We start from the raw sequence: 18215 nt of genomic DNA on the forward strand, positions 1-18215 counted from the left end.
CACACATCTGCTAGAACTCTTAGTTCCTCTGATCAATTGCTCTTGACTAATTCCCAGATCCAGACTGAAACTAAGGGGTGATCAGGCTTTTGTTGTTGCTGCACCTAAACTGTAGAACATATTACCATTGCATATCAGAATGGCTCCAACAATATCCATTTTTAAAACTTGGTTAAAATCTCATTTGCTATCCCAGGCTTTTAATCTCGATTAGGTGCTGATGCATGTTTTACTTTTAATTTGTGTCTACTTATTTGTATGTATGTTATTGTTGTATTATTTGTCTTTTTATGATTAGTATTTTAAGTTATTTGGACTGCACTTTGGGCAACTGTTGTTGTATTAAATTGTGCTTTATAAATAAAGAAAGAAAGAAAGAAAGAGAAGAGAGGGTTCAAAATCATTGCTGTCAGATAATAGGTATTCCGACTTCTTCTCTCCCCTTATTGAGTAAGTGGCACGATGAGGCCACCATACATACCCTTACGAACATACTCAAGGACAGTTCACCGCCATTGCACAGTTTCTTGCCTGTGGCTCCAATATCTACTTATTCAATTCGTTGCAACAGGAAATATGTTGTGCCAAGGAGTAAAACAAATTGAACTTTCTTTTATTCCACATGCTCTTAACTTGTTTTATAAATTACATATTATATATGATGCATTGACTGTGATGTCTTGACACATTTTAGGTTGTGCTGCTAATAGGAAATGTAACTGTCCTTTTTTGGTGCTGCAATATCCTGTCTTGTCAAACTTAAAATAAAACTAACTAATTAACTAACTGTTTGCATACATACAAAACATACTCGGGCCACCTCTTGAGATGGCCTCAATTTGGTTCACCTTAAAGGGGTTTGCTTTGGTGCATTCATATTTCAGTGCATGCCAACTGTTATAAGACCTTGGAACTAACCAAGTGTGAAAACACCTTTTAGATCAGGGCTGCCTAATCCTGTTCCTGGAGATCTACCTACCTGCAAAGTTTAGCTCTAACCCTGATAAAACACACATGAATCAGCTAATTCACGAGTTCACACTTACATCAATTAAACAGAGTAAAGATTATGCGTATTTGGCGTGCTGTCCGGGGGGAGGGCTCCGAGCTCGGAATTTTGCCGGAACCCAGAGTACTCCCCCCGTTGTTGTAAGAGTATTAGGACTATAAGTGAGGAGATGGGGTGGTGGAGGGATGCTGTTAATGTCAATGAACGGAGGTTAGTTTGCTGTATATATACACAGCGCTTTACTCGTTTATTAAGCACCACTCTTGTCTAATTAGGTTTGATTATCTGAATGTGCTCCACGTGTGTTTAATTAGGTTTAATTATCTGAACGTGCTGCTCCCGAACTTTGTTAATAAAACATCATTTAAGATCTTCAGGAGCACTTTATAAATACCGGTGTTTTAAGCAGAGCTGAAGCTGAACTTTGCAGGAAGGTAGATCTCCAGGAACAGGAATTTTTCACCTCTGCTTTAGATTGTCTGTATTGACAATATTGTTGTGGAAAAGGCCTGAAGCCTGAAACACAGCAAATTTTGTGAGGGAGACAATGTAGAGCTGTCATACACTGGACTGCTATGCACGCTTTAGTCATCTTTTTCGCCTCACACCATAAACTGCCTCTTATATATGCACAACACAGAGAGAGAAACCTAAGGGAGTACACAATACATCATTAGGGTTCTGCCCCATGAACATGTCCTGATATTCCCCCCACCTCCCCCCAAAGACTCATTCGTACACACTCAGCTGTATCTCACCCCGCTGCCCTTTTATTCCATGAGTCATGATACACAATGTCACCACAGAGAGACATCACTCTTACTGTTTATATCCCCTGTTTAATACTCTTTCGGCCCAGTGTCATAAATTCAAATCATTTATTGTGTGTGAAGGGTGCAGCTAGGAAAGTCAATATATATGTTTCCATCCAAAGTTGCGAATTTAAGTTGCAAAGCATAAAACATTTGAGAATAAAGCATTGTTTCCATCCAGTGAGTCAAAGTAGGAGAACCTACTGTATATAATAATTTTCGTATATAATAAATTACTTGTGTCTCAGAGCACGCAGACTAAACGTAATAAATGTGTTATCTTGCTTTCGGATGCAAATGCTGCTGTTTGGAAACGGAGTCGTGCAAGACAGTTCTGGAAGGTTATACTGAACCACTTTGGCTACGTTCAGACTGTCAGTCCAAATCCGATTATTTGTGTATCCAATGGGAATCTGATCTAAAATCATTGACGTCCACGTATCGCAACTGTTCAGATCCGATTTGTGTATCCATGCTAATCTTTCGTTTTCCGGAAAATCTGAATTGGTTTCTATCTCAATGACTTTGCGATGGTAGGCATACGTCAAAAACAACAACAACCGCAACATGGAGGGGTTTGCAATACAGATGTTGTCTTATTTACAGCATGACAATTGTGTAGCCGCCGTGCTGGACTGCGTCTTATGAAGCAACAGCAGAAACATAGAGGCTGGTATGCACTGCTTTATTCTGTGCTGTCGTCTCCGACGGTTTCAAAACATGTCTCCGTTACATATACAAAACGTAATTTTCTGCTCGTCTGGCACTTTGCAACAACACACCCTTGTTTCAGCAGCGACTTTCAGCATGTTTCCTATAACAACGTCTGACGATTACGTTTTATGTGCGTGAGAAAGTCACATAAACCACTCGAAAACCGATCAGAGCTGTCAGACTGAAATGGATTTTCAGAAATGCGATTTTAATAGGACAAACCACACATGACTGTAGCTTGAAACGAATTAGTAAAAATCGTATTTCGCGTGATTTTTTGCCGTTAAATCTAAAGCTAAAATTTAAAGCTAAATCTGATCGGATTTCAATCGGATATGTACAAAAATCGGATTTAACTGACAGTGCAACGAGATTGGTCCGCTGGTTAGTCTAGCTGTTGTCCCATCGCAGTCACATGATTTTTTTTTGATGTGCATTGAGGATTTTTTTTGATAAATGTGTTTCCATCGTAGAGTGCAAATTTCAACATTCAACTTCAGATTTTTATTTTACAGGTTTTCACATTGGAGCTGTGAGTGTAAATGTTCACATACAAGTACGAATATTTATTGTACAAGTTCTCAAATTCACATCTACGTGCTCTCGAGTTTTGCTACTAATTTACCTTCATAGAAACACCAAAGGGATTGCTTTTAAACATCACAGGTGAACCCAATTAACGTCATCAAATCATCTGCACCGTCAGGTGCATCAGGTTACCAACATTGTAGAAACACACAAGGAACAACACAACAGAACAGGCCATAGATAATGCTCACATGTAACCCTTATAAACAATTACCAAGAAATAAAAAGATAAGAGTAAGAAAATAAGAAAATAATGATAAAATAAACACAAATTTAAACATAAGAATTAAGTTGATTAATTTCAGATTAAAATGTTTCACAAGAAACACTTTAAAGCTAATTCTTCATTTAAACCATTGGGGTATACTGTTTGAAGCGTATAAATCCCAAAAGCCTCTCATTGAAGGAGATAGAGCTCCCTATCTCCACCCCGTTGAAGAGATTTAACTAACTCGATGCCTTGAAATTTCAAAGTACAAATATCATGCCCAAATTCATTAAAATGTCTAGCCACAGGTGACTTAATGTCGTGATTACGTATGTTACTTTTGTGTTCGTGCAATCTTATTCTTAACTATCTTTTTGTTTTACCAACATAGCAAAGCCCGCATGGGTATTTAAGTAAGTAAATATCTGTTGGGGGACCATCAAAATAAAGTGATTTTTTATTTTATTTTTAACCAGATATTAAGCATGCAGTCTACTAATATTCTAATGACAGTTAGTTGACATGTAGTTGCAAAGTTACTTATAGTTAGTAGAATGTCTAAAGTGGACTATCGAAATAAAGTGTTACCATGAAGTTTAAAGAAATGATATGCACGGATAAATCATTTATAATAAACACTGCAGTATTCCATAAAATTAAGAATTGGCCATTTAGATTTTATGTTAAAGTCAAAGTCGCGATGTAACAGAAGTAGCAACAGATCTTTTCTTCCATATTTTTTACATGCATCCAAGTGAAACATGTAGACAGGGTCTTGTTTCAATCCTCTAGTTGTTGATTGGATGGAGGCAGATCTCAATGCGAGCTTGCAGTCAATTGTAAAAAGAAGCGGGTTTAAGCGGATGAAATGATTGGAGAAATCGTTTGTTTCTCAGGAACGGTGATATTTTGATTGCAAATTACAAGGACAAAAAATGTTAAAGAATAAAATGTATGCATGAATGAAGTGTTCACAATAAGATCAATATCATGCATTTAGAAAATGGATAGGTTAAATTTTCATAAATTCACCCAAAAACAAGCATTTTAACCAAGACTCTAAGGTTGTCCTTTTTACTATTGATAAGTTGTCGGAGAACACTCTTTTATTTGGGGATGAATGAGTGGTTTTTGTAATTAAGGGTTGCTAGTCAGAATGGCATTTCACACTCTAAACTGGGGTAGTGTCGGACGATTAATGTAATGTAGTGGGTAATTGCTGTAATTGTGTAACTATAATTAGTTTAATTATGCGGTTGAGTACTCAGCGCTGGAAAGGTGCACTCTGTGCCAAAGAGCTGAAAGGAACAGATACTTACATTTTATCACTGGTATAAGAGCTTCACTTCTAAGTCACCAATGCAATAGTATATAATTGTAAATCTTAATGGGAAGGCCAGACAGACAATATTTTTCTGTTTGTATGATAAATAGATCTTATGCAGCAAGGGCCTATTATCTCCTCTTTCCATCTGCGGTTTCTATACTGCCATCAGAATCTCTGTTCATTGCACCTGGTTTTCTCATCCCTCCTGCCATCCCGTTTACTCCCTTCCCTTCATTATTTTTCTGGGCTGATCTCATGGATTGATAGTGTTTGGTTCAAGTGCACTGTAAGGGGACCAAAGGCCATTCCATCCTTACAACCAATTTCGATCAGCCAGAGATTGGCTATAAACCTTAAAGGTGTGGGGCTGTTTATCACAGTAATTCTCAGAAATGAAGAGGCCTTGAGGATTAGAGAGGTTTTCATAAGGCAGGGTTAGATTAACTGTTTAACTTTTTGTTAGAGTAATACCACCTAGCTAAGATTTGGGTTATATTATATCACATTAATAATTTTTGTTTGCCATAATGAATGTGCAGAGATGTGGACTGACAGACATATTAGAAACTGATTTTTTTTTATTGATTTTTGTTTTTAACATCATTGTTTGTTTATTTAGGGCCCTGTGAAATCGTACTCGGTTACTAACATAACCTCGGTTCTCTCTAGAGAGGGAACGAGTACTGCGTAATATCTTACGCTATGGGGAAAACCTCTTTTCCTCGAGATATTGAAGCCAAAAATTATCCTTAATTTTGAATCAATGTAAAACGCGTTGCGACAGCATGCAGACATAGGCAAGGCGGCTCGCGTGCCTATTGGCTGACCTGTGGCAACAGCAGCAGCCTATCGAGAGAGGCCCAATGGGGGTGCTTCGCGCCCATTTACGTCACGTCCCGCCAGAATAGGCGTGGCCTTGGCCTAAAAATATAGCTCGACAGGCTGATACAAACTGGTTTTCATCGCTGAAGCGAACCAGAGCTGTTGTATGCACGGCAAGATACGCAGTACTCGTTCCCTCTCTAGAGAGAACCGAGGTTACGTTAGTAACCGAGTACGTTCTCTTACGAGAGTATCTCTCGTACTGCGTAATATCTTACGCTATGGGGAACACAATGCAACACGCCGTGCGTACTGGGATCCGACACCAAAGTCCCAAGGGCAGTAGCCCGGGGCTCATAAAGTGCATAATCACCATAGACTCACAGAGAGTCGGAGAAGAGAGGCTGCAAGCATCATTCCCCATGAAATAGCATCCTACAGGAGCTAGTTATGTTAGCAATGTTTCACGCAGACAAGGTGAACGTGTTCAGCCTGAACTGGGTGACAGTTCGGGTTATTCAACATCCATGAAACTGTTTTATCGATCAGTGAACGATACACAAGCAAAACTCAGCCTTCTGCGCCGGCGCAGCGGGGCAGATAGTACTGAATTCTAGACCGACAGCAGCTTGGCTTGTAAGGCGGGAACCTCTAGGTTATAGAACCTTATAAATGTAGACGGCGAGGCCCAGCCTGCCGCCATACAGATATCTTGTAAGGAAATCCCGCTCGACCACGCCCACGACGAGGCCACGCCTCTCGTGGAGTGTGCTCTGACACCCAAAGGACACTGCAGGCCTTTAGAAGTGTAAGCCAGCGCTATGGCATCGACTATCCATCTGGATAGGCTCGGTTTTGATGCGACCAGTCCCCTGGAGCGTCCGCCAAACAAAACAAAGAGCTGCTCGGTCTGTCTTTTTCCCCAGTGACTGGCCAGACGTCGGTTTTTCAAACGCCGCTATGGCCGCCACGTACACTTTGAGCGTGGAAGGGGTCCTGCCCTTATCCAGCAGCTCCTGAAGGAAGGAGAGTACTTCCGTAACCCCGCAGTCTACGGGTGAAAAGCCTTGAGCTTGACACCAGGCAGAGAACACCGACCATTTCGAGGAATAGAGCCGTCTAGTAGACGGGGCTCTGGCCTGCGAGATCGTGTTTAACACTCCCTCCGGGAGGTTTGCGGGTATCCGTTGATGGCCCATGCATGTAGGGACCATAAATACGGGCGAGGATGCCAAATCGAGCCCTTTGCCTGAGAGAGGAGGTCTCTCCTCACCGGTATAGGCCACGGGGCAGTGCTGGTCAGCCGCATCAGGACTGGGAACCAGATCTGGTTCGTCCAGAGCGGAGCCACGAGCAGCACTGGGCATCCGTTTTCCCTGATTCGTTCCAACACTTGAGGCAGGAGCGAAACGGGGGGGAAAGCATAGAGGGGGCAGCGGGGCCATACGTGGGCCAGCGCATCCCTGCTCTTGGAGAAAAATTTCGGACAGTGAGCGTCTTCTTGGGACGCGAACAGGTCCACCTGCGCTTTGCCAAATGTCTCCCAGAGCAGTTGGATCGTCTGCGGGTGCAGCGACCATTCCCCTGCTGGGACATTGTCCCTGGACAGTCTGTCTGGTCCCAGATTCAGGTGACCATGCACGTGCGCTGCTTTCAGTGAAAGCAGGTTGTGCTGAGCCCAGACCAGGAGGGGTTCCGTCAGCCTGTAAAGGTTTCGGGACCTGACGCCGCCCTGGCGATTTATGTATGCCACCACTGACATGTTGTCCGATCGGACCAAGACGTGGTGGCCTTTTATCTGGGGACAAAAGCGCCGTAGCGCGTTGTCGACTGCCAACATTTCCAGACAGTTTATGTGTAGAAGCTTTTCCCGTTCTGACCACTGGCCAAAGAACGGTCTGCCCTCGAGCAGCGCTCCCCATCCCGAAGGTGGAGTCGTCCGTGGACACCACCATCACACTCGAGGGAGTCCCCACACTCACGCCTGACTGGTACCAGTCAGCTATTTTCCAAGGTTCCAGAGCTGCAACGCATTTCATGTCGACCCTGAGGCGAAACAGACCAGAGGTCCACGCCCGGGGTGGAACTCGCGCTTTCAGCCATAACTGCAGTGGGCGTATGCGAAGCAGGCCCAGCTGAAGTACCGAAGATGCTGAGGCCATGAGGCCCAGCATTTTCTGAAACCATTTGAGCGGGACTATAGTGCCACGGCGGAAGGATCTCGCGGCACGCTGAATGTCCAATCCGCGCTCCGGCGACAGACGTGCTATCATAGATAGCGAGTCCAGCACTGTTCCCAGAAAAGAAATTTTCTGGCTGGGAAACAGCGAACTCTTCGCCCAATTGACTGTGAGACCCAGATTCTCGAGATGCTCGAGTAATGTGGTTCTGTGTTCTATGAGCTCTGATTGTGATCGAGCTAGAATCAGCCAATCGTCCAAGTAGTTCAAAACTTGCATGCCCTGAAGTCTCAGGGGTGCGAGAGCCGTGTCCATATACTTCGTAAATGTACGGGGTGCTAGGGACAGGCCGAACGGTAGGACTGTGTATTGATATGCCTGGCCCTCGAAGGCGAATCTCAAGAATCGCCTGTGACGTGACGCTATTTGAATTGGAAATAGGCATCCTTCAGATCTATTGACATAAACCAGTCTTCCTGGCGAACTTGCGCGAGGATTTTCCTGGTTGTCAGCATTCTTAACTGGCGCTTCACAAGCACTCTGTTCAGCTGTCGTAGATCTAGAATGGGTCTGAGACCCCCGTCTTTTTTCGGTACCAGAAAATATCGGCTGTATAGCCCCCCTTCACTCTGAGCCTGAGATAAAGGCTCTATGGCCCCTTTGCTCAGTAGTTTGCTATTTCGGCTGTAAGTGGTGTCTGGTGCCAACCTGGACACCCCATTGGCTCCGCCACTGGATGACAGACATGTCTGTTGAGCACATGAATGCAGTGATCTCGTCAATTCAACTTTATATCTGCTCTCTCACAAATGCTTTCATCATAACTAACAGTTCGAACACGATGTAAATAAGATTCATTGTACAGTATAGACAGCATCATTGATTATAACGGGAGTTTTGGTGACTCGCGCTGTGTGATTGACAGCTCCAGCGATTATAAAGGGAGCATTCTTTGATCGCTTTCTGTATATAATTTAATCCCAATTTAAATAACAGTATTTTGTGGCATTACTGTCGGGTCCATATCATACAGTAAAAGTATGTTTGTAAAGCCTGCACCAAAATTGTGACTGATTTACCAAAGAATCCACAGTGAAATGATTTACCAAAGAATCCACACCGAACAAACAAATAAAGCTCTACTTGGACATTCACATAGTTGAAAATAAATAACCACTTTCCTTGCATTAGGATCCTTTGGAAAGTAATGTTATTTTTAGTCCAATGATCTGTATCTCTCTTCTCTCATCTCACTTACACGTCATTGGGCGGAGCCAAAGAGGCGATGATGCCTCAATCTGATTCTGCAAAGGTGGTCTTTTCACGCACTATGACATAATAATGTGACAATCAAAAACGAGTTGATTTCTGTGCTTGGGTTCATTTAAAGCTGTTTGGACTAACAAGGACATTTTGAGTTCTGAAACTTGCAGGGTGTTTTAATAGTACAATAATCACTTATATGTTTCTCAATGCATGACCCCATTTAAAGTAAAATACGCTTTTTTTAATTAGATAGTAATGTATTAATAATCTCAGTGTAGAATGACTTCATCAGAAAAGCAAAGCAGTGTGCATGGTCTAATATATTGCAGCAGCAGTGTGTGTGATAGCAAATTTTGAAACATTTAGTATTTTATTTTGAAATTTATTTGAATTTAGGTTCATACAACAAGACCCAAACAGATTCATTCAAATTAATTATTTTTTGTTTGAAAATATTTAATTGTTGATTTAATTTAGACCATTTAGCTAGTCCAAAAGTTGATTCAATTTAGTGGAATTTCAGCTGGAATTTAATTTACAAACTAATGGAATGATAAAAACGCAAATGTAATAAGGATCTAATTGGAGTTACAGTCGTTGTAAGATTATCACCAATCCTTTGGCGTTGGTCTTTTTTTTAACTATTTTTGCACACCATCTATTTTTTTACGACCATGGGCCACCTCTAACTCTGGTTGACTCTGTTTTGATAGGAAAGTAAAGGTGAACGCTTTGTCATAGTTAACCTTGGCTCACCTCACTATAATTCAGGGAGGGGGAAAAAATGAACAAAATACCAGGATTTGCATAACATGACAACGAAAGCTGATTGAAGCAGTGATGTGTATGACTAGAGTATTTTAATGTAGCTTCTCATTTTAATAAGCCGAAAGCCCAAAGGGCTCTTTGAGGTAAACACAACAGCATTCTGAATCACATTAGAGCAACAAAAAGCTTGGGTTTCAAGGCTTATAGGTTTACTTTTCCTATAAACAAAATGCCAACAAAAACAACTGAAGGGTTTTCTACCTTGTCGAAAACTTGGACATGTTCTGGTACATTTATCAACATCAGGCTAAACATGTTATTTAAAAAAAGACCACCTTTAGCTTTATCACTGCTCTTTTAGAAGGCCCTCTGTGTACATTTCTTGGTCTCCACCCCGGCAGGCATGTAATGGTCTAATTCTCACTTGGGAGCCATTATTAGCTCAAAGGTTAGTTCCGTCAGACTGAATGAATGATACGCCTAATTAAAGTTGATGGAGAACAAGAACAGGAATGATGAGTGGGCAAAACTCTAGCTTCTGTTTCCACGAAAGGGATTGTGACCCCTTTAAACGGAGATATGAAGACTCATCAAATTATTTAGATTAGGTCTTCCATATGAGCCTGTTCATTCAAAATGGAGATGTCAAATTTAAAGCAAGTTAATTAGTGTTACATCAAAGTAACATGACAGATTGATAGATAATTGACACATTTCAAGATTAGTTACATAAAAGATATACATTTAAAATGGGCAGAACTTGATTTTAAGTTAAGATGTACTTTGTAGTGAGCTGTATTGTCAAGACTTTATTGATTAAGAGAGTTATAGTCTTTAATTCAATAGCATTTAAATTTAGTTGCTCTGCCTGGTTCAGCTAGATATTATTGTTTTTTTGTAAGTAAGCTTGGAGCTGATTTTTGGGCAATTATAGTAATTTTGTTGGTTTCAAATGTTTTATCTTAAAAGAAGCGATCATTAAAACACTGCCAGGTCATTTGGGATGATGGGAAAAATGTGCTTTTGACCTTGCGTGAGTGTTTGTGAGTGGAATCATTTTCATGCTTTGAAATTAGACTAATTGAACTTGCTTTAATGCACAGACCAACAGAAAAATGTTATTAAATGAACTATGGCATGCATGAGAACACTGGATGAATCAACAGAGAATTTAGCCTCCAACTATTTGAAACCAACCCCTGTAAAACAAGCTGACAAGCTGAGTTTACTTGTTTTATTTGAGGAGGACAAATGCGTTTGACTATTATGAACTGCATATGTAAATATACTGCATTCAGTATGGCATTTAATGCTGTTGTTATATTGAATACTTCATTGCAGTGATGTGTAAGTGCTTGAACCGATTTGTATCCAGAAAATGACTTGTTCAGCTGATGAAATGAAGACCTTTCTCAGAGGCCTCATATTATTGGATGATTCAGTATTTCCATTTGCATGCTTGTCATCCTTGAGCAATTCATTATTTGTGCTTACCAGGTTGTGTGCTTTTCAGAATTTAATTGAATATGCCTTTTAAATTCCAATTCAGTTACTGTTTTTGCATTGTTTGATTTTGCGTTGCTCAAACAAGATGCATAAGTGCAAGTAAACTATAAGGCAGTAAAATTGAAGTGAAATTCAAGGAAACAAAGAAACAAGTAAATTCCTCTTTTTTTATAAGAAAAGTAAAGTTTTTCAAAACAAATTCAATATGTTGGCTTGACAAAGCCTACGTTTTGAAGAAAGTCTGTAAAGGGATAGGTCACCAAAAAAACTTTTTTTGTCATTATTTACTCACTATCATGTCGTTCTAAACCTATAGCTATGTCTTTCTTTCTTCTGTGAAAAAAAAAGAGATTTGGGGAAATGTCTCTATACTTTTTGTTTTGTTTTTTTTATAATGGAGGCCAATAGTAACCAAATCTGTTTAGTTACCAACATTCTTTAAAATATCTTCTTTTTTTTTTTAAATATCTTCGTTTTTTAGAAGAAAGTAAGTCATACAGGTTTGAAACAACATGAGGTGAGTAAATAATGGCAGAAGTTTTCTTTTTTGGGTGAACTATCCCTTTAAGTTTGAAGGGTTATATTGTTGAATTTGTTTGAATTGCAGTTCAGTATATTCACCTTTCAGCTTTTCAGAATTCCTACATTAAAGGGATAGTTCATCCAAAAATGAAAATTGCCCCATTATTTACTCACCCTCTAGCCTTCCTAGGTAGCCTGACTTCGTCATACTTATATTCTAGTCAGAATGTGAGTCTGATACTGCTCCATAGGGCTTTGATTATGAGGCGTGTCTTAACCGAACCAGGAAAAAAAAAAACCTCTGCACTCAATTGGATAGACCTACAACCAATCCGAGCAACGCAGTAAGTGACGTATGTTGAGCTACGCATAGTTGTCAACAGGACTCAACTGCACTGCACGCACGCTGGAAGAAGTAGTAAAATAATGAGTGTTGCTTCTTTTACTTGGTCCTTCATGAGTGCGACCAAAGGAGAAACCACAACGACCACATCCCATCTTCTTAGCGACCATCGGAGAGGGCTGATAAATTTAACTTTTGCAAACACATCTTTCCGATCGACAAATGCCTTGATTGCAGTTCTCTGTTCGTCTTTTAAAATTAAAGGCAGGGTAGGTAAAAATCCCCAAAAATACTTTTTTCCAAATTTGTTTAAACTGTCTTTATATATCAATGCATAATTAAAATGTAAGTAATCTGGAATTTTTTTTATAAAAATCGAGTGTCTGTAGTCCTCTCAGGACTGCAATAAACACAGCTCATTATTCCATTAACTCCCACCCCCTCCCTTCTCGGCTCCTTCCAAAGCCACGCCCCCAAAACACATGAACGCGCGATCCCGATGTTGTGCCGAATTTCGACCCCCTCCAAATTATTACCCCCCTTGCATTGTTAGGTTTAGGATTAGCTGTGGGGGAGGGGGTAGGATTAGGGGCGGGGTTGGGATTAGGCAATCAGGTACTGACTTCAACGAGGGGGGTAATAATTTGGCAGGGGGTCGAAATTAGGCACAACACCGGCCGTTCGCTCAGCTGGAAGAGTCGGACGCGTTTACCAGCGCCGAGCAGAGAGGAGCGCAGTGCATGTAGTGACATCATGTCAGAATCACAAGTAATAAAATAACTAACTTTATCAGTATGAATATAAACAATTAACATGGCTGTTAGTACACACTATCAAGCTCGCATATCGATACTGGTAAAGTTTAAAATATTTTACTAGCTCGTAACCGAATCAAACTCAATATAAGGCAAAGCTATAAATAGCTTCATTGATACACGTTCGCCGTTACTATCAGTTACACTGTGATGAAGGTGAATTTGTAAGATTCATAACATATACAGGCAGTGGTGGAATGTAACGAAGTACAAATACTTTACTTTACTTTAATACGTTACTTTACTTAAGTAAATTTTTCACGTATCTGTACTTTACTTAAGTAGAATAAATAGTGCATACTTTTTACTTTTACTTCGTTACATTTCGCAGCAATTATTATACTTTCTACTCCACTACATTTCTACAAAGTTCTGTTACATTTTCGTTAAATTTTCTGATCAGTTTTTCCCCTGCCAAAACGTAATCCTGACCGTCCGTTCATTGCACGTTTCTGTCTCACCAGTGAAGTTTGGTTGCCATAGATATATCAACCCAGTCACACTAAATGCGTCTCTATAGCACGCAGTGTGTTTATCGTGCAATTTATACGCGAAAATTAGTTTTTACATGCGAAAATTAGTTTTTACATGCATAGGAAACGCATTGGTAGGTTTAGTAGTGATGTGGGGTGCGTGTGTATTATACGTTTGGTTAGGATTAGTATGGCAAGCCAAGAGGTTCAGAATTACGCCATAAATGAATCGCGTTTACAGCAAACGCCGTCATATACGGCGTTTTAACATAATATGTGTTTATATACTGTATATATATATATATATATACCGTATATAGTAAGGGTATATAGTAAGCTTGATGTGTAGGCTATATTGCCTAATTGCAAGCTTGTTCAGAAATGGTGACAAAAGTATTAGGTTGAATGAGTTAGAATTAACTTTTATTAATCATTAGAATATAGACATTAAGAGAATAAATTGTTATGCAAGTACTTTTACTTTTAATACTTAAAGTACATTTAAAATCAGGTACTTTTTACTTAAGTAGGGTTGTCATTTTGGTACTTCTACTTTTACTAAAGTAAAAATGTCTCTGGTTATTTGTACTTTTACTTAAGTACTGAGATTCAGTACTTCCTATACAGGTGTTTTGCATGTAAGAGCTTCCACGATGAAAGCACTGTTGGCTCTGATGTATTGTTTACAGATAAACTGAGTAACATATACTCAAACACCTTCTCACAACTGCATTGCAGACACCAAATAATATAACACACACACAACATATATTGTATAACACATACAGATACAACATAAAGACATAGGTAAACATATGTAGAGCATATAACAACAAACCAAACGTGAAAAAACGGAGCAGGTAGAGTTCACGGTGAACATAGGAACAAAGTTTTGGCAGAGGGTAAAGCTAGGTATAAAAATAGATCCCCTAAACTTTTTAACCTAGTTAGATTTGGCGAAATTAAACAAAACAGCTTTCAACTGCAGATAGGCCTATTGATCATTTACCGTCTCAACCCTGGCTCACTAACAGTAACGTTAAAACAGTCGACACCAAAGTTACACTGTCATAGCTAAGCCAGTGTAACGTTAGTTATGCTACGTAACGTTAGGTAGCTATATTAGGTAGCTACGTGTGCTAGTGATACATGCTTCATGAAAAAATAAATGCCATCAAAATGAAAACAGCGAGATTACCTGTCCAGCAGAAATAATGCCATCATGGAGTCACTTTTCAGCCCCTTGAGATCCCTCAGTTGTCGCCACCGCTGGAAAGCCACGCCGATATTGACTCTCGTATGATTTCTTGATTTATCCAAAGACTTTTTGTTCATAGCCTTTTCAAATACTGTCTTCCTTTTTTTAACTTGTTTGACTTCGCTGCCTGTATATGCAGGTACTGAGAATTTTGACTGTTCTTTCTCTGCCATAATTGTTATTAGCTTCCGTGCCTCTTCAAACGGGTCCGCGCATTTGGGCTGCTCCTGTATCAGCAGAGGTGGTATCCATGGTAGCGAGGGAGAGTGACAGTCACCCCAGCCAATATTTTCTTTCACCCCGAATGGAATAATGAGCTGTGTTTATTGCAGTCCTGAGAGGACTACAGACACTCGATTTTTATAATTTCTTTTCCAGATTACTTACATTTTAATTATGCATTGATATATAAAGACAGTTTAAACAAATTTGGAAAAAAGTATTTTTGGGGATTTTTACCTACCCTGCCTTTAATGCGCTGTCGATTTCTTTTACAACAGACGCGATAGCGGAATCTATACATCTCAATTCTCCAGCTGCAGTCATCTTTGAGGGAAACCAGTTCAACCCAAGCGCTCTTTGATAACGTGATGATTACGTAACTGCAGATCATCTGTCCATCATCGTATAAAGCCCGCCCTGGCAATTTGATTGGCCCGACGATTTCCGAACCGATTATAATTACTCCTCAATGGATCGAGTCCAGACCGAACTTCCTGACCAAAAAATGTTGTGGGCGGGGTTCGGGCTGGCATCCAGGCTACTTCCTAGGTGTATATGACTTTCTTCTTTCAGACGAATACAATCAGAGTTATATTAAAAAATTGTCCTGGCTCTTCCAAGCTTTTTAATGCCAGTGAATGGAGGATGATTTTTTTAAAGTAAAAAAAAAGTGCATCCATCCATGATAAAAGTAATCCATTCAGGTCCATGGGGTTAATAAAGGCCTTCTGAAGCGAAGCGATGCGTTTGTGTATGAAAAATATCCATTTTTATAACTTTATCAACTAAAATAACTAGCTTCCGGCAAACGGCCTATGCAAGTCGACTTATGCCAAAAGAGTAATAGCTGACGCGATGTATGACATAAGGTCAAGGGAAGGGTTACTCTTTCGCCATAAATCGATGCGTATGGCCGTCTGTCGGAAGCTAGTTATTTTAGTTGATAAAGTTTTAAATTATATTATAATTTTAATATAATATTAAAATTATAATTAGATATTTTGTGAGATATTTTTCTAACAAAAACACATCGTATTACTTCAAAAGGACTTTATTAACCCCCTGGAGCCGTGTGAAGTACTTTTATGGAGGATGGGTGCACTTTTTTGGCCAAAATAATATCCTCCACTCACTGCCATTATAAAGCTTGGAAGAGCCAGGACATGTTTTAATTAAACTTCTATTCGTCTGAAAGAAGAAAGTCATATACACCTAGGATGGCTTGAGGGTGAGTAAATCATGGGGTAATTTTCATTTTTGGGTTAACTATCCCTTTACTTTTCTGCATTTGCTCTCATAGGTGCTGCTTTAGTACTGATTTTGTAATCTGTTTGCTTTCAGTGCAGTTCATGTACCTCGATTTGGCCTCTTTGACATCTGTGCGGCAGTTTGTCCAGAGATATAAAGCCACAGGTTTGCCACTACACGTCCTTGTCAATAATGGTATGTAAATTCCTTAATTCCTCTAGCATTAGGCAATTTTTTCCCCTTAAAATTGCTGTATTATTTGTTGTTATTGTCATATTTGCAGTGTCTTTATATTTCATATTTCGTATTTTCATATTTATTTATTTAATGATTTAAAGAATTCTTATTAACAATAAACAATTTTACAGCATTTATTACATTAGATTAATATTAATTTTTATATTGTATAGATAGATTTCACCTTGCATGTATTAAAATTAATGTATAATGAACAAACATGAAATTGCAATACAAGTTCCAAAATTGCTGTTCATTGTTAGTTCATGATACCTAATGCATTAACTTGTAAAGTCTTAACTGTAAAGTGTTACCTATTTATCATTTATAGGTTGTCTCCTATAAACGGTCTTAAAATGTCTTGCGTCCTCCTAAGCTCGCTCTGTTGGACATGTCTGGTCTGTGTCCTGAGGGCCTTAGGGGTTGTTTGTTTTAACTGAATGACTTTTATTTAGAAGTCTGCCCGAGGGAATGTCTCAAAATGACAGGAACAGTCACACACTGTCCTCTCCCTAACAGAGAGAACTAATAATTCACGCTCCCCTTTTCCTGTTTGTTCTCTATGGCGTACACCCCTCCCATCTGATGCCAGCTGATGGGTCAACATATTTGTGCCACCCCGTTGAGGGTCTAATGATGCCGAAAGGTCAACACTTGACCCCTCTAGTGCTCTGGCTGGACAGGACACTGCATGTGTCTGAGGAAGAGTCGAGGGACATTGATTCTCTCTTTAGAGAACATGGATCGATAAAATCAGGATTCGTTAGGTTCAACTTTCCAGTGTGAGTGTAATTAAAAAACGTACTGTTTAATGTTCATTTAATATGCTGAGGACATTTTTATAATCCTGATTATTGTTTTCTCCTGCGAACTGAGCTGTAATTCTGTTAAGAGCAAAATAATGATGAAACATGTTTTCAAGAGCAGAGGCTTATTTCCACATGAATGCTGGTGCTCAGTCTCGGCCAGGGTTTTAAACCAGATTACATCCATTTAATATTGGGATTCACCAACTTTAATTATCTTGTGGTCGCTCTTTATAAAGACATAGAAGTGCATTTTTGTAGAAGGCTATGTTTATGTGTGAATGTGACGCATGATGATCTTCACATCTTTTCATTTTCTTCTCAGCGAGAACATGAATTAAGCAGAAAAATCACATTAAGAACTTTAATGGAGGAAATGGTTATTCGCTTGTTCAGTTTCATATGAAGACATCTCTGATATCATTCTCTCTGTGTGTTAAAAGCCATTCAAAAAGATGTGAATCAATAAACGAGCAATACTTAATTCACGGTATTCAGAGAGCTGCATGCAGTACAATGTTCTCTGAGCGTATTTTCATTGCTTTTCAAAACAGTGACTCAGAAATTACTCATGAGTCATTTTTAAGGTGTGAATACTTGATCAAGCATAGTAGGATTCTTCCTGGTGTCCTGCATATTCTGTTTGTTCATAATATATCAGCAATGATGTTCCTTTATGTATGCAGCTGGTGTTATGCTTGTCCCGGAGAGGAGAACAGAGGATGGATTTGAGCTACACTTTGGGCTAAACTACCTGGGCCATTTCCTGTTGGCCAACCTGTTGCTAGATGTCCTGAGGAAGTCAGGCAAACCTGGGAAATGTTCCCGAATAGTTATTATGTCTTCAGCTACCCATTATGGAGGAAGATTAACTCTGGATGACTTGCAGGGAAGGTTAGAGGTTTACTGTATTACACTTGAGAGTCTTTTCTTACCTCAAGCCTTTTTGTGAATGGAAGGGATGAATTGATGCAATTGATGAATTCAAAAGTGTGAAAAATCTAATTTTATTCCGTATTGTTCGGCACCACTGCTGAATCTAGTTCTACATGCAAAAGTCATCCAATTTTATGTTCTGTTTTTGAATTTTT

At 39.6% G+C, this 18215-nt stretch overlaps 1 protein-coding gene across 2 annotated transcripts in view; it reads left to right on the plus strand.

Annotated features, from left to right (window-relative positions):
* dhrsx (dehydrogenase/reductase (SDR family) X-linked) overlaps positions 1–18215 on the plus strand; it is an 82068-nt gene that overhangs the window by 42971 nt on the left and 20882 nt on the right. For both annotated transcript variants that reach the window (XM_056254418.1, XM_056254417.1), the window contains exons 4-5: positions 16175–16276; positions 17811–18018. In XM_056254418.1, the coding sequence (XP_056110393.1) occupies positions 16175–16276; positions 17811–18018 (310 nt within the window). The remainder of the gene's footprint in view (positions 1–16174; positions 16277–17810; positions 18019–18215) is intronic.

This window comes from Rhinichthys klamathensis, unplaced genomic scaffold, assembly GCF_029890125.1.
Source record: "Rhinichthys klamathensis goyatoka isolate OS25496 unplaced genomic scaffold, OSU_Roscu_1.1 h1tg000111l_1, whole genome shotgun sequence".
NCBI classification, from domain to species: Eukaryota; Metazoa; Chordata; class Actinopteri; order Cypriniformes; family Leuciscidae; genus Rhinichthys; species Rhinichthys klamathensis.